Genomic DNA, 22,951 nt, shown 5'->3' on the forward strand with positions numbered 1-22,951 from the left:
GAGTGGTAAAATAGTGCATCTTGAGAAGAGTTAAAAAGCTGAGAAGAGAGAAAATGAGAAAGATGTCAAGGGAGATGAAAAACAAGAGAGTGTAGAAAAAGGTAAAGAGGAGGTTGAAGAGAAAGAAGAGAAATATATACCTCCAGAGCCTTACAAGCCATAGCTTCCCTTTCCACAGAGATTTCAAAAGCCAAGCTTGATAAGCAATTTGGGAAGTTCTTAGAGGTTTTGAAGAAGCTATATATAAATGTGCCTTTTATCGATGCTCTTTCCCAAATGCCTTCTTATGCTAAGTTTTGAAAGAAATTCTCTCAAACAAAAGAAGACTTGAAGATTATGAGGCTGTAGCCTTAAGCGAGAATGTAGTGCTATCCTCCAAAGGAAACTTCCTCCAAAGCTCAAGGATCGGGGAGTTTTCAATTCCATGCCATATTGGGAATCATGTTCTATAAAAGCTTTATGTGATTTAGGGGCTAGTGTAAGCCTTATGCCCCTCTCCATCTATGAGAAGCTTAACATGGGAGATCTTAAGCCAACCCACATTTCTCTTCAGTTGGCAGACAGATCAATTAAATATCGAAGGATCTTGGAAAATATACCACGAAGGTTGGAAAATTTTACATCCCGATTGACTTTGTCATTTTGGACATGGAAGAGGATTCTCATATGCCAATCATTTTGGGAGGCCTTTCACAGCTACGGTGGTGCTTTGATTGGCGTGAAAGGTGAAAAGCTTACTCTTAGAATCGGAGAGGATCGGTTAGTCTTCAATATTGGCAATGATAAGAAGAAGCAACATGAAGATGTAGACTCTTGTTTGAGAATTGATATAGTTGATGAGTTAGTAAAGAGCACTTTAGAAAGAGCTATCAGAAGGCTTCTCTTGAAAGTTGTCTTATCCATGAAGGAGTATCAATGATGAAAATCCAAAAGAACTGCATTTGCACAAGATTTGAATAGTAAACAACCATGTCCTATGGCACCAATCTTAAAAGATGAGCAAAGGGAGAAAAGAGAAGTAAAGCAACCATCTCTCAAAGAAAAGATGCACCAAAGGTTGTCAAGAAAGAAATGGTCGGATTTTTAGACAAAGCAACAAGAATCTTCTCATGTGATGGAAAGAAAATGAAGTATAGATTCATTGAAGCGCCTATAGGAAACAGAGGCAATAAATTCCAATTTCAGCCACCATGAAACATGAAAATAGTCCTAAGGACTATAAATTAGCGCTCTTGGGAGGCACCCCAAGTCCTTTTATTTTGCTTTTGTTGATTTACTTTCATTTTCATTAATTTTGTTTTTATCTTAAATTTCCTCAAATTCAATTTTTGACATTATTAAATCTTGTCCCTTGTAGATGTATATCAATGAAGAAAGGCTGGTGAACTATTGGGAGCTGCAATCTGGTTATTGCAGAGGAAAAATGCAATCTGCAGAAAAGGAAAAGTCTGCAATGAGATAGATTACATCCTTGGTACTGTCTGGTTTATGCGAGAGAGGAAGAAGAAATTCTGACAAAGAGGGTGTTTGGCAGCAGATGGCTTGTGTTTTTGGTGAGGTTGGGTGTGAGACTTTTAAGTATGTGTGATTTTAATCTTAATATGGTGGTAAGTGAGTCATTTTTGCAGTTTTGAGCTTCTTTGGGTTGTAGGATTCAAGGTAAAAATGCTGCATTTTCTTGGCAAAACTTGGAGACTTCATTTCATCATTTGTGGTTAGATGCAACTTCATGCAAATTTTATGGAGTTTTATGTGCTAAATGTTGATTTGCAGAATTTTTCTTAAAATGGCATAGTTCTCAAAGGTCTTTTATGTAGGATCCATTTTTACATGCTTGTGTGATGCCTTTTTGATATACTTTGTATATATTGATGTGTTTTTGGTGAAACTTCTCATGGTTTATGCTTCATGGAATTATATTTCCTCATTCTAGGTATTTTCACACTTGCAATCCATGTTCTATTGCATTCTTGATCTTGCTAACTTGTGCATAAGCAACTGCATAGCTTATGCAATCCTGCATAACCACAATTCTTGCCATTTTCCACCTTTATTGCAAGTGCATAAGGAGAGTGCATAGCTTATGCATACGCATAACCTCATTTTGTCAAATTTCATATCTGTCAAAACTTGCATAAGGTGAGTGCATAAGTTATGCATACGCATAACCAAAAACTCAATTTCCAGTGCGAAGTGCATAAGCGAGTGCATAACCTATGCACTTGTGCATGACCAATCGAGAAAATTCCAAAAGTTACAGAGACTGCATAAGCAATGTGTATAGCTTATGCATACATAACCAAAGACTACGAATTTCAAAACCCAGAAGAGTGCATAAGGAGAGTGCATAACTTATGCACTTCCGCATGACCAAAAAAAAAAAAAAAAAATGCAACCCTTATTGCCACTCATGCGAGCGCACGGCTTTTGCACCCTACTTATGAAAATGTTTTGGAAAAGTTAAAACCTGATTTCACTTGTATAAGGTGTGGGCATAACTTATGCACTTCCGCATGACCAAAAAAAAAAAAAAAAAAAAAAAATTTGCAAATATTTTACATAGCCTATGCAACCCTTATTGCCACTCATGCAGAACCGCACGGCTTATGCACCCTACTTATGCACATGTTTTGGACAGCACTTTACTCCGCATAACCTGTACAGCCTCTTATGCATCACCATTATTCCTTGAATTCTCATCTACTCTATACCAGGTAACTCTTTCCTTTTGCTCTTAAATTTCACAATTCTGGTAATTTCTCTTTACTTTGAATTTTGATAATGCACTACTTGAGACATTGAGGACAATGTCTAATTTTGAGTTTGGGGTGCACATTCATTTTGATTTTGCTTCATTTTTTTACATTTTGAGTATAGGAACATCTCATCCCATTTCATTTACATATATTGTAAATATTTTACATATACATCCATACATACATATACATAACACATTTACACACACATTATACATCACTTAGAAATTATACACTTTGCACACAAATAGACTTCTTCCATTTAGTTAATGCATTGCTCATTTTTAGGAATCATGCATCATGCATTAAAATCTTTTGCCAAATCCCTTGAGTATTGAAAAGTTGCCTATGAGAGTGATTTGACTTACCTTTAGTTGGGTTTGTGGATTGAAAGTTTCCTAAGAGGTGCAAAGTTTTGAAGTGTCTATCCCTTGCCTATATCTTCTTAGCCAAAAGCCACCCAACTAGTCCTTTAGAGATTGGAGTGTTTAGAGGAGTTATTGGATATAAGGTAGTCAAATGATGTCTCACCAATCCTAGAACAAATTTTCTAAACCTTTCAAGGCGAAATATCGACATACTTGAAAAGAGAGATGATTAGGCATTCTTTGATTTAAACCTTCTCATTTTAAACCTTTGGCCCTTTTTCCTAATTAAAATTGACCTTTGAAAACCCCTTTGAGCCTTTTTATCCCTAATTTTTCTTGAAATCCTTATTGCTACCTAGCCAATGAACCAAACACTCCAACCCTTTTCATGAGAATAATATTGAATATTAGGTACACTTTCTAAAAAATAAAAATAAAAATAAAAATAAAAATAAAAAAAAGAAAAAAATATACAAAAAAAGGGAGAAGAAGTGCTTGTCATCTTGTAAAAGTGCTAGTATATGTGCTTTTCACTATCGCCATTCAAAATGAAAGAAATCCACTCAAAGTATTAAAAGGAATGAGTTTGGGGGTGGCAATTTTAGGGACAATCATAAAAAAGAAAATGCAAGATACAAGTTTAAAGTATCAAAATGTCCCTCCATTTTTATGTGTTTTGCTAGCACTTGACAATTCTCATTGTGTACTTCTCTCCTCCATATATATAAAAAAAAGAAAAAAAAAAAAGAAAAAAATTATAATAAAATAAGAAGTGTACCTTATGTTGTTAAGATTTGAAATATTCTCATGCTTTGAATCCTTTTTACCCATTCTTCTTCTTAGCCTCATTTTGAACCCCATGGCCCCATTACATCCCTAAAAAGACCTTTGATCTCTTGATAGTATTTGCTACATTAGTGGAGATAGGAGTAGGGAATTTGCCTATGGGATTGGAAAATTATCCATTCATTCATTTAATTCCATCATTCTATATAGAGACACTTTGACTATTGATTGTTCTAGAATTCCTTTTGAGCATGACTCTCTCTTTTGATTGGTTGGTTTGGGGATTTTGAATGATAATTGACTTGATGGCTAAGCGGTGAAAGCTTGGATAAGCATTAGATTCTTTGCATTTTGAAGGATGGGTATATGGATTGTTAGTATGGCTAAAGGTGTGTTTAGTTACTTTAATAGGTGATTTTCATAGTTCTTTGGATAAGGCACCCCTAAAAATTTTTTGCATTTTATTTTAAAGTTTGCTTGAGGACAAGCAAAAGCTTGAGTTTGGGGGTATTTGATGCATATATTTTGCATAATCATTTAGGTTTAATTTCATAGCTATTTTATTTGATTATTAGTCACTTTTAGCTAATTTCATTAGTTATTTAGTTAGTTTTCCATAATTGTCAATTTTGGATTAATTTGTAATTTTTACTTTGTTTTGTAGGAAAAATGGTATTTTTGAAGGACTAAAGAGAATTTTGCCATTGAGGAGTGTCTTCTACAGCAAAAAGATGTCAAAAACAAGTTTTCAAGCTGAAATATGCATTGACCAAGCGTGCATAACTTGCGCATAAGCTATGCGGTCTGCATAAGGAGAAAGATCAGCTGTTCAGAACCAGCGAAATGTGCATAAGGAGATGCATAGCTTATGCTCATTCTCGCCTCGCTTATGCACATTCACGAAATTGTGCATAACCTATGCACCAAGTCATGCGACCGCATAAGTGACCCAGAACCAGTAGCGCATAAGGGTGCATAACTTATGCGATCCACTTATGCGATCCATGAAGAGTTCATTAATGAGCTGGCAGGAGATTCCCTCAAATAATTCCTCCTAGAACATACCATTTTAGGGCTCCATGTCAGAAAAATGCCATAAATAGTCCCATTTTCTCATTTTAGAAGGGAGGACAAGGAGCAAAGAAGAAAAGGAGAGGGGCGGAATTTGAAGAGCCATCTTCACCTTCCACACCATTTTTAACTAAGATTTGCATTTCTTTCTTTCTTTATACTTTTCTACATTTCTAGTGTTTAATTTCTTACTTCTTAGCTTAGATTAAAGCTTTATTTCCATTTAAACTCATCATATCTTGTAAGCATTATGGATAGTGAGTAGTTTACTTTTGATTCTGGAGTAAGGGATGTAATATTTTAGTTATTTTTGTGGATTTGAACTGGGTTAGCCCCAATTTAATGAATTTATGAGGTTTAATCCATTTCTTGTGTGCTTATTCACATGCTTAATGAAGGGCCCCATTAAGTTATGTTCTTAATCCTTGGTTGAAACACCGAAAGGAGAAAACCAAGTGATAGTTAATCAAGAAATTGGACTTAATTAACTTAGATCTAGAAATAGACTAAGGGTTAAGAGGGTTTTAATAGATTGATTAAAGAACCTAATGGGTCTTGGTTAATTTTAACTCCACGAAAGTAGGATTAAGTTAATTAAGGCACTCTTTGTCTCACTCGAAAGAGTTTTCAAAGGATTTTAGAATTAATCTCCTTTAAACCCATAAATTTCATGGATTGGGCTAGCTAGGGAAAATCCCAAAATAGCTTGAATATGAAATCCCGAACTCCGGAATCACCTTTTTATCATTGTTAATTTCTAATCGAATTTAATTACTTGCCATTTTGAATATTGCCATATTTGAATTTGCTTTATTTTAATTTGATGCAAATTTAGTTAAATCATTACATAGTTGAATAGATTATTAATTTTGCATATATAGATTTCATACTCCAATACCCATCAATTTATTACTTTAATTTCAAAAATAGTCCAAATTAGTTAGCATTTTTTTTATCAAAAATTCAATCATTAACACAACTCCTCGTGGGAACGATATCTTTTCTATATTACTTGTACGACCCGTGCACTTGCGGTTGGGCCACATCATGTTCCTTGTGTTTTTCAGGTACTTTTCTTGTTTATGAGACGATCGAAAAGCACAAGTGATACTGAATTGTTGTTCAATCCTGAAATTGAAAAATTCTGTCGAGCCAACAAAAAGGAATACAAAAAAAGAAAAGAAGCAGAAAAAGAAGAACAACAAATATTTGAGCAAGAGGAGACAATCGAAAATATGGAGAATCAAAATAGAGCTATTGGTGGAAACAATGGAGGAAATGAGCAAAACGGGCAAAATGCAGTTGCTAATCAAAATGATCCTCAAAGAAGATCCATGTTAGACTATGCTTTTCCTAGATGTACTGATGTGAGAGATAATAGACCTATTATTGGAGCTAATCAATTTGAATTAAAAACTGGTCTTATTCAAATGGTTCAGAATTCACAATTTGGAGGTAGCCCACTTGAAAATCCTCATTCTCATTTGAAGAATTTTTTGATGATATGTGGTACACAAAGACAACACAGGTTTGGATGAAGTTATTCGGCTCACCTTATTTCCATTCTCTCTTGATTGACATTGGAGAGGTATGACTCACACCCACAAGCTATTATAGCTACTTGGGAGCAGCTATCTCAAGCTTTTCTATCTCAATTTTTCCCACCTGGGAAAACTACTCATTTGAGGAATTTGATGGTAGCTTTTAAACCAAGGGATGATGAAACTTTGTATGAATCTTGGATGAGATTTAAGGAGCTTGAAAGGCAATGTCCTCATCATGAAATACCGAAATGGATGATTGTTCAGAATTTCTACACGAGTTACTCGACCATAAGAAACACAATTGATTCACAAGCGGAGGAGATTTCATGAGAATGACAAGTGAAGAATGCTATGATCTATTAGAGAAGATTGCTCATAATACCCATTTATGGGAAATCCTAGAGCACTTGAGCCAAAGAAGGTGGGATTTATGAACTTGACTCAGTTAGCTACATGAATGCAAGATTTGATCAGTTGACTCAGCTTCTTAGTGATTTTTGCACAAAGGCAACAAACTCAACTCCTACAACTATGCAACAAGTTACCTTCACAGATGGAACCCAAAGTTGTGGAGTTGATTACTCTTCTTATGGTGATGATTATTTGCAAGAACAAGCTGCTTATACAGGAGGTTATCAACAGAAACCTATGGGAAATGCTTATTCTAATGTGAACAACTCAACATGGAGACCACAAGCAACTTTTGCTCAACAAGGCCAAAGCTCAAACTATACTCATAACCAGCAGTATGTGCAGCAGAATAAGCCTCAATTTCAGCCTCAATTTCAGCCTCACAGTACTCATTATCAACCCAATTCAATAGTAATGATCAAAGAAGAGAAAAAATGAATTTGTAGAGTAGTTGTAACTAATAAAGGAAAGAAAATAAAATCAAATTCACCCACTATTGAACAAAGAACAATAATTTTTACCTTGAAAATAGAATCGAAAGTGATAAATAGAGAAATAAAAATTTAGGAATTCTCTGTGCACATTAGATTATAAATCATAAATATATATATATATAATCTAAATTCAAGGTTATTATCTCACAGTACTAATGATCAACCCAATTCAATAGTAATGATCAAAGAAGAGAAAAAATGAATTTGTAGAGTAGTTGTAACTAATCAAGGAAAGAAAATAAAATCAAATTCACCCATTATTGAACAAAGAACGAGAATTTTTACGTTGAAAACAGAATCGAATGTGATGAATAGAGAAATAAAAATTTAGGAATTTTTTGCGCACATTAGATTATAAATCGTAAATTTTTATATATTTATATATATACACACACACACACACACATATAACAATAATGAAAAATGATGACAATACTTGTTGAGAATATTTGGTGGAAAAAAGGAGGTGACAAACAGGTTTTTAGAGCAAAGTTTAGCAGAAGAGATGATTGGGGTATATATATTTTAAGAATTCTATTAGGTGTAGAATGGAATAAGAGTTATTATTGAATTGAGTTGTTCAGATTACAGATGTATATTTAATTTCGAAAATAATATTTATATACAAATAAATAAATAAGTCATCCAATAAAATATTATTTATTTTATTTTATTATTATTATTTTAGATAAATATTTTAAATTATTGTTAGATAATTAAAATAAATAAATAATTAAATAGATAAATATTGGGTTTCCACATACATCCCCCCTTAAAAGAAATTCGGTCCCCGAATTTAAACAGACAAAATTCTAACCTGAAGAATTAAATAAGTGGGGATATTTGGCTTGCATTTCAGATTCTGCCTCCCATGTGGCCTCACTACTTCAGTGATTTTGCCACAAGACCTTAACCAAAGCCACTTCCTTAGAATGGAGTTTTCTAATTTGTCGATCTAAAATCTTTACTGGTTACTCCTCATATGACATATCATCCCTAAATTGTATAGTCTGAGGTCGTAAAACATGAGATGGATCTGGTACATACTTCTTAAGCATAGAAATATGGAAAACTGGATGTACATGTGCAAAACTAGGTGGAAGGACAAAACGGTAAGCAACTGCTCCAATTCTTTTCAAAATTTCAAATGGACCAACAAAATGAGGGCTAAGCTTTCCTTTCTTTCCAAACCTCACGATTTCTTTCATCGGTGAAACTCTCAGAAATATATGATCATCAACCATAAACTCTACATCTTTACGCTTAAGGTCAGCATAACTTCTCTGTTGACTTTGAGCAGTCAAAAGTCTAACACGAATTAGTCGAACCTTCTCTGAAGTTAACTGTATCAACTCTAGTCTAGTAAGCCTTCTTTCTCCAACTTTATCCCAACAAATCGGTGATCTACACCTTCGACCATATAATGTCTCGTATGGAGCCATCTCTATACTTGCCTGATAACTATTATTATAAGCAAACTCTACTGAAGGCAAATGATGATCCCAATAGCCACCAAAATTCATAACACATGCACGAAGCATGTCCTCCAATGTCTGTATAGTCCTTTCTGACTGTCCATCTATCTGAGGGTGAAAAGTAATACTAAAGTATACCTGTGTTCCTAAAGCTTCTTGGAATTTCTTCCAAAATCGAGAAGTAAACTGAGTATTTCATTTTTTTCAAATAAAATCAAGATAGTTATTATTATTATTATTATTTTATATAAGTAGCTTATGTTAAATTTGCTTATGCAAAATAATAATTTGATGATTTGTATTTCAAAATATTGTATTTTATTTTTGATTAATAAAATATAAAAAAAATTAAAAACTAAACTCTGACATTAAAAAATAAATAATAAATCTATATATCTGGAAACCCTATTCCATAACCATGCACTCCATGCAAGATTTTTCATTGCTAGCCAAACCAATAACACATAATGAAAGTTTCTAATTTCGTTGTAGCTCTTGGTGTCTAAATTGGATTTGGCTTCCTCATTTGCCATTGCTTGCTTGTGACTTCTGCGTGGCAACCGATGACGCTAGCTAGCCATCTCCATCTAGTGTGGTATGTTCTTATCTTTAATTTATTTTGTCTCATTATCAATGGCATTAAAATTAAAACTTTGATATTATAAATTACAGGCCTCTTATTATTTACTTATTTATTCATTTTAATTAAGGGTGGTCACTGAGTATAATATACCTTCTTTTCATTTTAAACTTTTTTGTGTATTTTTTGAGAGGTAAAAAGATACTAATCAATGTTTGTCTTAATTTATAAATTAGTTCATTCACCTTAAGTTATGTAAAAAAATGCCAACTCTTATGATACTAAAATTATTTTCCAAAAAATAAAGAATTTGAATTCAAATTCTGTGAGATTTAAATCAATAAATGAAAAAAAATATATGATTAATATATTTTATTGTATGTGCTGAGAAACAAATCACAAATAAAAATTTAAAAATATGTTAAGCTGCAGGGTATTTTTTTATATATACTTTGCTTTTATTATAATTAATTACTTGGGTGTTACATAACTAATTACCTGAACACCACAGCTAATAATATACAAAATAACAAAGGCCACCAACATTAATCATTGATGGTCAAGCACCAATTCAGCTAATCAACTCTACATTGTTAGCCCAATATAATCATACAACGCCAAAATTTGAATTGAAGTGTAATTGCAGGATTGGTGAAGAACATCGACTAACTGCTGGTCAAAGAAAACTGCATTGATTTGGAAATTCAACCCTTAGTTTTGGACATTAAGCAGCTGCTATTTTTATACCTTGCAAACCATGATAATATCTAGAATGAGAAAATAATTAGTTGAGTTTAATTTGAGAACAGATGGGTTGCTGCAGCCATAAAAGTGGAGTGTTGGTGTTGCCATTTCGAAGAAGCCCATGACCATCTGACATGGAATTAATCAGGAATTGAGAAGAGAAATCAAACAAAGCGGGAGGCCAAAAAAGACCTTGCATGCTTGATATTTGAATAGCATTGGGTCAACATAAAAACCATCAACTATAAATAGCAAAGCATCCCGTGCAAGGTTTCTCATCCCTTACAAAAACAAAAACAAATATAAGAATTCCAAGCTCGTCAAACGTAATATGAAAGTTGCTAACTTCATTTTAGCTCTTGGTGTCTTGGCTTTGGCTTCCTCATTTGCCATTGCCTACGATCCTAGCCCTCTCCAGGACTTTTGTGTGGCAACCGATGATGCTTACTCTGGTGGTATGCAATGCAACTGCTTACTATATTTTAATTATTATTATTATTTTTTAAGTTTTTACCCAGAATGAGATGATATATTGCAATGTTTCTTTCATGTAGTATTCGTGAATGGAAAATTTTGCAAGGATCCAGAGCATGTGACAGCAGATGATTTCTTCTATTCGGGGCTTAATGTTGCTAGTGAAACTTCAAAACAGCTGGGAGCACGTACCAATCTTTTAACGGTGGATTCTATTCCTGGACTCAACACTAATGGTCTATCCATAGTTCGTATTGACTATGAAGCAAATGGTGGACTAAACCCACCCCACCATCACCCTCGAGCTTCTGAGATCTTAACTGTCTTGGAAGGAACTCTATATGCGGGTTTTATCTCTTCCAATCCTGATCATCGTGTTTTCAGCAAAGTCTTAAAGGCAGGAGATGTTTTTGTATTTCCATTGGGGCTCATTCACTTCCAATTGAATATTGGAAAAACTCCTGCAGTTGCCATAGCTGCATTAAACAGTCAAAATCCAGGAGTTGTGACGACAGCAAATACTGTTTTTGGAGCCAGCCCATCCCTTGTTCCTGATGTTCTAACAAGAGCATTCCATCTTGACAAGGATCTGGTGACCAAACTTCAGAAACAAGAATGGGTGAATCCATCAGAGCTCGACAGCTATTCAAACAGCTACTAATTCTCATTTAGTTCATTTGACTATAAATTGCAATAAATAAATAAAAAATCAGAAGATTCAAGTTATTTGTATGTATCTCCAATGTATTATATCATAATAAGGTGAGATGCTTATTGCCTCTCTCAATGAGTTTATTTTACGTGCTATTGCAATTTGTCAATAAAATTCTTATAAAAGAAATAACTCTTAATATAGAAAGTAATATATATATATATATATATATATATATATATATATATATATATATATATATATATATATATATATATAAAATCACAGTTATGTATTTTAGATTTTTTTTTATTTAAATCTGATTTACTATAGACTTAAAATATAATATATATTGTAGGACTCACCTATTAAATTAAATAGATAAATTTTATATATTTGTATTTTAATCTATAATAAATCAGATTTAGGTAAAAATTTATCTATATTTTCTCTTGACGCATAATGCTTTAATTATTTAATATATTTTATTATGTTAAATACTAAATTAAAAATTTTAAATTGAATTAAAAACTGTTTAAGAGTCCAACAAGATATATAGAATTACAGTACTTTTAAATATTAAATTTAAAATAAAAATAATATGAAGTAATTTTTAATTAAAAATTTTCAAATTTATCTCGTGTAATTTAAGATTCAATCAAACTTTATCTTATATATCTACCTTGTTTTAAGGCCACCTCCCAGCCACCTGGCTTTCCCCATAAAGCCACCTCCCAGCCTTTTTTAAAATGCAAGTTCAATGCCACACTAGTGATTATAGCTTTAATTAAATTCCTTTTATCTTTAAAAGAATTTTAATTTAATTATACTTTAAATAAAAATCATTAATAGTATTATGGAAGAATTAATATATAAAAACAAAATAATTTATTTCTAAAATTATTAATAAAAGTAAATTTATTTGTTGCCAGAAATTAGATTTGAAAAAAAAATACCTCTAAAAATAGCTTTAGAGTAAATAATATAATTTGTTAAAACAACTTTAGAGGTAAATAATATAATTTATAAATATATATAGAGTTTTTTTATTTCTATAAATTATTTTTTACAGATAAATATATATTTTTAAAAGTTTAATTAGTGTCAAATATAAATTTGTTCTTCTATTATTAATTATTGTTAATTATATTTAAGTACAATAATAAATTGGATAAATATTTATCTCAAAGATATAATTATTTTTTGAGTCAAAATTATAAATCTTAATATAATAAATTTGATGTAATGTCTGCACAGGAGATTTTATATATATATATATAATAAATTTATTCAAGGTTTTCATATGCTATGTCAAAGTAGCTAGATTTTTGTATATGTGTTTACAAGGCCACTTTATGGGCCAAGCCTTGGAGAAGCCCATTGTAAAAATTAAGATTATTTTTATATAAATTTTGTATAAAAATTTCTAATTTAAATTTTATTTAATTTGAACTCATTTTAACCTAATTTTTATTTAACTAATTTTTCAAATTGAGCTCATATTTATCTTATTCTAAAGCTCAAGAATTTGAATTCAACTTATTAAATTAATTAATAAAATTATTAAAAATTTTATCTTTTATTAACTATTATCTTTTTTTTTGAAATATTATTAATTATTATCTAAAAAACTCATTTAATAATAAACTAAATAAATTATAATACTGCAATTAATTATATTATAAGAGCTATAAATTATATATATTTTATATAATTATGTTGTCACGACTCAAAATTCTAAGTCGTGACCGACGCATAATTTAAGTATTCTTAAATCATGCAAGCCTTATCAGAGTATCTTGAATAAATACATTGTTATTTACTAATACGAAAAAAAAATAGACAAAATTCAAATAAACAATATACTGAATAAACATCATAAATATCCCATAAGTAAACTGCGGAGTCTTTACAGATTTCAAATAAAAACTTAAACTGTTCAATAAACTAAACTAAACTAATTATTAGCCCGAGAAAACATGAATTCGGGCATACCATGAGAACATATCAAAGATTATCCCTCTTCAGAAAATGGACTGAATATTTGGATCAGCTGTAGAATTTTACTGATCTAAAATAGATAACAGACAGAGAAAACGTGGTTTGAGCTAATGCTCAGTGAATGATAATTATAGCATATAACGAAATAGAAACAGGCAGACGCTTGATTAATTTCACAATAACTTTTCCATTCAATAAAATCATGCTCATGCTATCAAAATCATTAATAAAATAATTTTATAAAACATATATATAAAAGAAGTTCATTCATTAAAAATTTTATAATTTTTGTAATTACGATCTGCACCAGGTGATGATACCCCACATCACCAAAGGTCAGATGGTAAGCACGCTACAAGATATTGGATACATTTCTCCTCCTTTCCTTCACAGATATCAATGCAAATGATACTAATGCAAACCATAAATTGCAATGATGCATGACTCAACAATGCAATCTAATACCGTGATAGTCCACATGGTGGAGCCAGATAACAGATACAGATACTGGGCACAAGTACCAATTCAAAACAGAAAATCAATTTGTACAAATCAATCAAAATCAACATAAAAATTTCAGATATCAAATAATAATTGATAGTGCAATTTCAATAGTTTATTTCAATAATTTCAAAGAGTCAATAAGATCAAATCAATCTCAAATCAATTCAGTGTAACACATCAGTAAATTTCTTAGTCAGATATCAATCAATATAAAGACATTAAAGGCCTGTTCCCGGAATCCTAATTGCTCTAATGCAGAGTTAATTGAAAAACTCAATTATTTAATCAAAATCGGAGTAAAATTCAATAATAAAATAAAACTCTAGAAAATCATATTTTAAATAATTATTAAAATATTGATTTAAAATTTCATTTAATAACAAATTTAATGCTAAAAATTTTTAAAAGGGACTAAAACGGTGCCATGTACTATAATTATCACTCACCTGAAAGCTCCAAAACAATAGCTAGATTCAATAAAAGAGACAATTTTAGCTGACAAATTGAATATTCAAATCTCCTACATATCCAAAATATAGTAAAAATTTAATCAATTAAACTAATATAACAGACCCATTAAATATATTATAAAAAAAATTTTAATATAACAACAATATATATATAATCTAAATTCAAGGTTATTATCTGTCACACCTTACCCCTCTGTAAGGCATAACATGATACCATAGAATACCTAATGAACTACCGAACTTCATCTATCGATAACTCATTAAGTACCCTACAAGGGATTTTAAAACAATTTTCTTATTTTTGATAAGTGGTGAGCATTTTCTAATAGGTATTTAAAACATTTATTCAAAGTTGAAACTAGTTAATATTTTTTGCCCATTTTATTTTTCCGCAAATTTTATAAAAAGTTTGCCAGAGTTCCGTCTGTATTTTGAGAAAACAGTTCTTCAAATACCTAAAAAAAAAAACACTTCCAATAATTTTTTCTCAACAAATTCTTCAAATTCACAATCATCTTAATCAATTTCAACACATTTAACAACTTCCAAAAATTCAAATCCACCATTTTCAATATCCAACAATCATCAAAATACTATTAATAAATTTCATTCAATTTAAAATAAAATACTACCAATCATATTTCATTAATGACAAAATAATTTATATATACATCATACCAGAAATTTACATTAAGAAAATCCAAACTAAAATTTATTATAACTTTATACAAACTTTGTACAAGCTGCTCAAGATCGATTTTACATGTCCATACAATTAGGTGCAATACATACATCAAAATAAATATTTACAGTCAGGGTATAAATTATACCTGATAACTTCAAGCAGGTAGCTCCCCTGTCCTCAGCAGCTCAATCTGCTGCTCTTCTAGTCTCTATATCTGCGACAGCATATAAAGCTATCGCTGAGTGGTGAACTCAGTGGTGCACAAACTAATAATTTAAAACTTAATACAAATTATTCTTAATAATTCATAATGAATAAAAATTTAAAATTTCTAAATTCTTCAAAATCCATGACATACAAAAATCATTATTTTCATTCATGCAAATTATTATTTGAATAACATTTTGATCAATTAATAACTAGTTATTTACATTTCTTTTAACTTCCGAAACAATACAAAAATTTTTGTCATTTTGTAATTAAATTTTTGCCATTTTGTAATTAAATTTTTATTTTCTCATATGTATTTGGGATTTATATAATGTATTTTGAGGTTCATGTAAATAATAAAGATTTATGGTTATGTATGGAAGTAATTTGAGTATTTAATTGTTGTTTATATATGAGAACCCTGAGAAAGGGATGTTTGAGAAATGAAAAGGTTGTTGAGACCTGAAATTGAAAAATTGTTGAGATCTTGATATTGAGTTTTGTGGTGATATTGGAGTTGAGAATGAATGAATTTGTTTATTGGAAGTGTTTTTAACAGGTTCCGAAGAACTGTTTTCTCCATTTTTAGCCGGTACTCCGCCGGATTTTCTATAAAATTTTCGGAACCTCAAATAAATAAAAATTTTGCTAAATGCCTTAAATAAAGTATATTTCATAAATTATATGCAAAAGCATGATATAAATTAATTAAGGTATATTAGAGTGTGTCGATACACCGTGTGGCATTACTTACTCAGGTATACTGTACACGGGTAAGGGGTGTCACATTTAGTGGTATCAGAGCACAGTTTAGGCGTTTCTGGGCCTAGATTGAGTCCATACCATGCATTGCATTTGTAAGAGTCGAGGTAACACTAATGCAGATCTGTTTGTTTTTGTTATTTTGAATAGGATATGGACCCTTCATCTCAGAGAGCTGTTAAGGAGGAAGTGGAGAGTCATGCTCCACCTGCAGCAGCTGAGACTGGGGGTATGAGAGAATCTGCTCCGCCAGCTCAAGCAGAGCCTGCTCAGCCGCCACAGGCCATGTTCCAACAAATGGCCGACTTCTTTAGACAAATGGTCAGTAATGCCGTGACACCACCACCACCGGCTCCACAGTAAATCACACTGGAAAGGCTAAGAAAGTTTGGGGCGGTGGATTTCTATGGCAAGAGAGAAGATGACTCATTGCGGTAGGAATTGGTTGAGCAGAGCAGGCAGAGTCCTAAAACAACTCCACGCACTCGAGCAAAACCCGAAGTCGCCATATCTTTCTTTGCAAGACGATGCATATGAGTGGTGGGACACCGTGTCAGATGAAGTGCAGCCGTAAGTCAGAACTTGGGACTTCTTCCTCTCTGAATTCAAGAAGAAATATGTGGGTACCGTATACCTGGAAGAGAGAAGAAGAGAGTTTATTAACCTGAGGCAGAGACAGCTGTCAGTGGCCGAATATGAGAAGAAATTTGTCCGATTGAGCCGTTATGGAAGGGAGATAGTCCCTAATGAAGCAGAAAGATGTAAGAGATTTGAAGAGGGACTAAATGACAACATCAAGATCCAGCTCACTGCCTTGGGAATCACAGAATTTACCAAGTTAGTGGAAGCTGCAATAAAGGTGGAAAAAGTAAGAATCAGTGAGCAGACCAGAAGAGAGAGACAGCAGAAGAGGGGCCCAGGTCAGTCTAGTTCAGCTCCTGCATTTGGGAAGAAGTTCAAGGGTCCTCCTGCACAGAGTTCACTCACCACAGTGGTCGTGGTCTCGGGGCCCAGCCACGCTCACCCCTAGGAGAGGTCACCCACACCATCGGTGGGCAGCTCTCCGTGGATGGGGTTCGAGGACCAGCCCGGATCTTCTCGCATGTCCACACCTGCGAAATGGCACAAGAGAGAGTGTTGGAGAGAATCGTGCTCATTTAAGATGTGGGTCGATAAAGCATCACCGAGGAACCGCCACGTAGAACTACTACAGCTACTCCAACACAAGCAGACTGCTCTGCACGCACTACGAGAGGTAGAAAATGCGTAAGTCCGACGCGGTGGGACCATCACGAGGCCTGCATCGAGCGGTGAGAGGCGGATAATGCACCACCGCCGTAAATTATGCCCTGAGAGCTCAGGAGGAGCAAGATGCCCCGGACGTCATCAGGGGTACGTTCTCCCTCTACACTACACCTGTGCATGCATTGGTGGATCCAGGATCCACTCATTCATATATCTGCATCAACCTACCCGTAGAAAGGGGGATACTAGTAGGGAAGAGTGACCAAGACATTCTGATCACTAATCCATTGGGCCACAGTGTAGTGGTGAACAAAGTATACAAGGGTTGCCCGTTAAGGATTCAGGGGTATGAATTCTTGGCAGACCTGATTGAGTTGCCCTTCCACAAGTTTGACGTGATTTTGGGAATGGACTGGTTGTCACGTCATCAGGCAATGGTTGATTGTAAACTAAAGAGGATTTCTTTGAAAACTTCTGAGGGTAATGAGATCACCGTTGTGGGTGAAAGGACAGATTTCCTGTCCAATGTCATCTCAGCCACAGTTGCAAGAAGAATGATGAGAAAAGGCTATGAAGCCTACCTAGCACATGTGGTGGATACTAGGCAGGCTAAGCCAAACCTGAGTGATATACCCACAGTAAGAGACTTCCCAGAGGTATTTCCTAAAGAATTGCCTGGTTTGCCACCAGAAAGGGAAGTCGAATTTGCTATTGAGACACTGCCTGGTACAACACCCATTTCCATTGCTCCTTATAGAATGGCACCCACGGAATTGAGGGAGTTGAAAACTCAGTTGCAAGAGTTACTTGATAAGGGGTTTATACGCCCCAGTGTGTCACCATGGGGAGCTCCAGTGCTGTTTGTGAAAAAGAAGGATGGGACTTTGAGGCTTTGCATTGATTACCGGCAGTTGAATAAAGTGACTGTGAAGAACAAATATCCGTTGCCTAGAATTGATGATCTGTTTGATCAGTTGAAGGGAGCAGGAGTATTTTCTAAGATTGATCTCAGATCAGGGTATCATCAGTTGAGGGTGAAGGATGTAGATGTGCCAAAGACTGCATTCAGGACCCGATATGGGCATTATGAGTTTTTAGTGATGCCCTTTGGCCTAACAAATGCACCAGCGGCATTCATGGACCTTATGAACCGTATCTTCCATCCATACTTAGATCGGTTCGTAGTGGTCTTTATGATGCATGCATTTTAGATCATCATTTAGGTGTAATTTTTGCACATTATTTACCCTTGTTCATAGCTATTATTATAGATAATAGTATATATTTAGTCAATTTTATAATTTTCACACTTCTTAGTTTAATTTTTGGAATTTATTTGTTTTGTAGGGTAAATTTGGAGAAATTTGATGTATTTTGATCAGAGTAGCCAATTGGAGGAGATTAAAGTCGAATTGCAAAAATTTTGAAGTTGAGTAAAAAATGGCCGAGCGACACAACTCGCAAAGACAACCGAATTAGCTTATGTCGCAGGTTGTGTCGATCGTCAGATATTCACGCCGAGAGCGACACAACCCGCGACACAACTGACTCGGCTTATGTCGTTTTTACTGAAAATAATTGACGTGGCATTTCCGTTACTCCAGCTTTTTACCTCACTTTCTCTGGAACCTTCCCCCTTTTACCCATTCTAGGGCAGACCCTTAGCCTATATAAAGCCTCATTTTATCATTTTCTTTCCATAAAGAGCAAGGGAGGCAAATTCGGAAAAGTTAGAAAGAGAGAAGGAGGAGCACTTTCTGCATTCTTTTTCCAGCAGCTGCAGATCACGTTTTCTGCACTTTTGTGCAGCAGAATCTGCTGCAAATTTGCTGGGTTTTTCTACCCCTTTAGCTTACATTTCCATTATTTCTTCATTTCTTCATTTGGGTTTGTCTTTAAACAATGATTTGTGAGTAGTTTATTGAGATTCTAGAGATGGGTTTGTAAATATTGATTTGTATTGTGGTTTTGAACTGATTTAGCCATTTAAATGGGATTTGTTATATTTTGATTTATTGCTTGTGTGCTTATTGCCTTGCTTGATGAATGGGCCCTCATTAAGTTAAGTTTTAATCCTTAATAGATGGACTGAAAAGTGAATATTGGGGATGGATAATCTTGCAACAAACTTTATTTTCTTGGTGTTAGAAATAAGCTAAGAAGATTAAGGGGAATTTTCCAAAAATCAATTTTATGCATTAGTTGGGTTTTTGTTAGATTTGAAATACCGTGAAAACAGGGTTTGATTTAATGAAAACCAATTTTGAGATGCTTGAAAAAAGTTTCAAAAATTTAAGAATTGATTTCCTTCAAAATTGCAATTCTCATGTGTTTGGCTAAATTAAGGATAAACCACATGCAAACAATATTGAAAATCCAATCTCTAGAATCAATTTTATTTTTATTGAATTTAGATTTAATTCCTCTCAAATTTCATAAATAGAAATTCCACATTAATTTTTGGTAATCTAGTTTAATTAATTTTAGTTAATTGTTTGATTTAGCATTAATTCCTTAAATACCAATTTTAATTCCAAATTTCATTTTACATCTTTAATTTTTGTCTTAATTTTAATTTTTAGATTTTATTTTTAATATCTTTTAATTTTTGTCATTCTAATTATCTTATACTTTTATTTCCAATTTAAGCACAATTCCCTGTGGGATCGATATCATTTTTTAAAACTATACTACTGTGACCCGTGCACTTGCGGACACACAACACCGTATCAAGTTTTTGGCGCCGTTGCCGGGGAATTGTTTGTTTTTAAGTTGGATTTTAATTGTTTTAAGCTAATTAGAATTTTTATTTTCTTTTATTTTCACTATTGTTCTGATGCATATATTTTGCATAATCATTTAGGTTTAATTTCATAGCTATTTTATTTGATTATTAGTCACTTTTAGCTAATTTCATTAGTTATTTAGTTAGTTTTCCATAATTGTCAATTTTGGATTAATTTGTAATTTTTACTTTGTTTTGTAGGAAAAATGGTGTTTTTGAAGGACTAAAGAGAATTTTGCCATTGAGGAGTGTCTTCTACAAGAAAAGATGTCAAAACAAGTTTTCAAGTCAAATATGCATTGACCAAATCAGGCATAACTTGCCGCATAAGCTATGCAGATCTGCATAAGGAGAAAGATCACTTTTCCGTAACCAAATTAAATGTGCATAAGGAGATCTGCATAGCTTATGCACATTCTCGCCTCCCTTATGCACATTCACGAAATTGTGCATAACCTATGCACTAAGTCATGCAACTGCATAAGTGACCTGTAATCAGCTGAAATCAGATAAGGGATCGCATAACTTATGCAGTCCACTTATGCAGTCCCATGAAGAGTTCATTAATGAGCTGGCAGGAGATTCCCTCAAATAATTCCTCCTAGAACATACCATTTTAGGGCTCCATGTCAGAAAAATGCTATAATTAGTCCCATTTTCTCATTTTAGAAGGGAGGACAAGGAGCAAAGAAGAAAAGGAGAGGGGCTGAGCAGAATTTGAAGAGCCATCTTCACCTTCCACACCATTTTTTAACTAAGATTTGCAGATTTCTTTCTTTCTTTACACTTTTCTACATTTCTAGTGTTTAATTTCTTACTTCTTAGCTTAGATTAAAGCTTTATTTCCATTTAAACTCATCATATCTTGTAAGCATTATGGATAGTGAGTAGTTTACTTTTGATTCTGGAGTAAGGGATGTAATATTTTAGTTATTTTTGTGGATTTGAACTGGGTTAGCCCCAATTTAATGAATTTATGAGGTTTAATCCATTTCTTGTGTGCTTATTCACATGCTTAATGAAGGGCCCCATTAAGTTATGTTCTTAATCCTTGGTTGAAACACCGAAAGGAGAAAACCAAGTGATAGTTAATCAAGAAATTGGACTTAATTAACTTAGATCTAGAAATAGACTAAGGGTTAAGAGGGTTTTAATAGATTGATTAAAGAACCTAATGGGTCTTGGTTAATTTTAACTCCACGAAAGTAGGATTAAGTTAATTAAGGCACTCTTTGTCTCACTCGAAAGAGTTTTCAAAGGATTTTAGAATTAATCTCCTTTAAACCCATAAATTTCATGGATTGGGCTAGCTAGGGAAAATCCCAAAATAGCTTGAATATGAAATCCTAACTCCTAATCACCTTTTATCATTGTTAATTTCTAATCGAATTTAATTACTTGCCATTTTGAATATTGCCATATTTGAATTTGCTTTATTTTAATTTGATGCAAATTTAGTTAAATCATTACATAGTTGAATAGATTATTAATTTTGCATATATAGATTTCATACTCCAATACCCATCAATTTATTACTTTAATTTCAAAAATAGTCCAAATTAGTTAGCATTTTTTTTATCAAAAATTCAATCATTAACACAACTCGTGGGAACGATATCTTTCTATATTACTTGTAATGACCTGCACTTGCGGTTGGGCCACATCAAGTTTTTGGCGCCGTTGTCGGAGTTGTTTGCTTAAGATTGAATTCTTGATTATTTTAGTTGTTTTTAGTTTTATCTCTCAATATCTTTTCATTTTGTGTTTGTTTGTTCTTTTTCGTACTCTTAATCTTTTATGAGAAGAGCTAGAAGCACAACCGATACATCCTAATTATTCAACACTGAAATTGATAAATTTTGTAAGGACAACAAGAAATAAAACAGATAAAGAAAAGAAGACTTGATATAAAATTAATTATAAGCAGACATGGCTGATTAAAGAATTAGAATTGGTGTTGGTAATGCCGAAATGATCAAAATAATGAAAATGCAGCCCATGGTGAAGAAGTTGTTAATGCTAACGTGCCTAGGGAAGTATGATGGATCATGCTTTTCCACGCTTTGATGACTTGAGAGAGAGCATAGCAAGACCAAGGATTGATGCAAATAGTTACAAGATGGATTTTGGAGTCCTTCAAATGATTCAATTCTCAATTTGGGGTCATCCTTCCAAAATCCACACACACATCTCAAGAAGTTTGCTATGATTTGTGACATGCAAAAACAACCTGAGTATCTCGATGATGCAAAGAAGGCTAAAATTGTTTCCATTCTCTTTGAAAGATAGAGCATTGGATTGGCTTGATTCTTTACCTCACAACTCAATTACAAATTGGGAGCAATTTCACCGATGCATTTCTTGCCCAATACTTTCCACTGAAAACTCAAGAGTTGAGGAATCAAATGATTGCTTTTAGACCAAGAGAAGATGAGACTCTTTATGAGTCATGGATGAGATGGAAGGAGTTGGAGAGACAATGTCCACATCATGCCATTCCCAAATGGATGATAAACCAGAATTTTTACACAAACGCTACCTCCCGCTATCAGAGGGATCATTGATGCTCAAACTGGAGGGGAATTCATCATTAAGCATGAAGATGAAGCTTATGAGTTATTATAGAAAATAGCAAAGAACAGTAATATATGGAGTAGTCCAAGATGTTAAACTCCAACTCAAAAAAGGCAAGTTGCTTGAATTTATGAGCTTGATCATTAAACATGATCAATGCCAAATATGATGCACTCACTAATGTCCTTGCTAAGAAAATGTAGGAGTTAAGTATGCTCGTCAATACATCGTCATGCTCGAAGTTCTCAACAAGTTACTTATGCGTATGAACAATGAGTCAGGAGTAGATTATCCTTCATATGCTTGGAGGAATCATCCCAATTTTTCATGGGAGAATCAAGAAAATCAAGCTTCAACTCG

The 22,951-nt window shown here is 33.1% G+C and overlaps 1 protein-coding gene and 2 non-coding genes across 3 annotated transcripts; 1 reads left to right on the forward strand and 2 right to left on the reverse strand.

The window, feature by feature from the left end:
* Positions 1-6,660: 6,660 nt before the first annotated feature.
* Positions 6,661-6,767, reverse strand: LOC131174240 (small nucleolar RNA R71). The gene has a single exon (XR_009144488.1). It is a non-coding gene; the product is annotated as a small nucleolar RNA R71 (small nucleolar RNA).
* Positions 6,768-10,494: 3,727 nt separating this feature from the next.
* On the forward strand, positions 10,495-11,510 carry LOC110662425 (germin-like protein subfamily 1 member 16). The gene is made up of 2 exons (XM_021821376.2): positions 10,495-10,684; positions 10,784-11,510. Exons 1-2 carry the CDS (start codon positions 10,561-10,563, stop codon positions 11,362-11,364), a joined length of 705 nt encoding a protein of 234 aa, XP_021677068.2. The 5' UTR covers positions 10,495-10,560; the 3' UTR covers positions 11,365-11,510.
* A 10,896-nt stretch (positions 11,511-22,406) lies between these two features.
* LOC131174280 (small nucleolar RNA R71) lies at positions 22,407-22,514 on the reverse strand. Its single transcript, XR_009144528.1, has one exon. It is a non-coding gene; the product is annotated as a small nucleolar RNA R71 (small nucleolar RNA).
* Positions 22,515-22,951: the final 437 nt, after the last annotated feature.

This window comes from Hevea brasiliensis, chromosome 15, assembly GCF_030052815.1.
Source record: "Hevea brasiliensis isolate MT/VB/25A 57/8 chromosome 15, ASM3005281v1, whole genome shotgun sequence".
NCBI classification, from domain to species: Eukaryota; Viridiplantae; Streptophyta; class Magnoliopsida; order Malpighiales; family Euphorbiaceae; genus Hevea; species Hevea brasiliensis.

Excerpts from the sequence above, each read along its gene's own strand:
- LOC110662425 (XM_021821376.2), top strand. The coding sequence starts at position 10,561 with ATGAAAGTTGCTAACTTCATTTTAGCTCTTGGTGTCTTGGCTTTGGCT. Across the intron at positions 10,685-10,783 it reads CGATGATGCTTACTCTGGTG|TATTCGTGAATGGAAAATTT; the intron begins GTATGCAATGCA and ends TCTTTCATGTAG.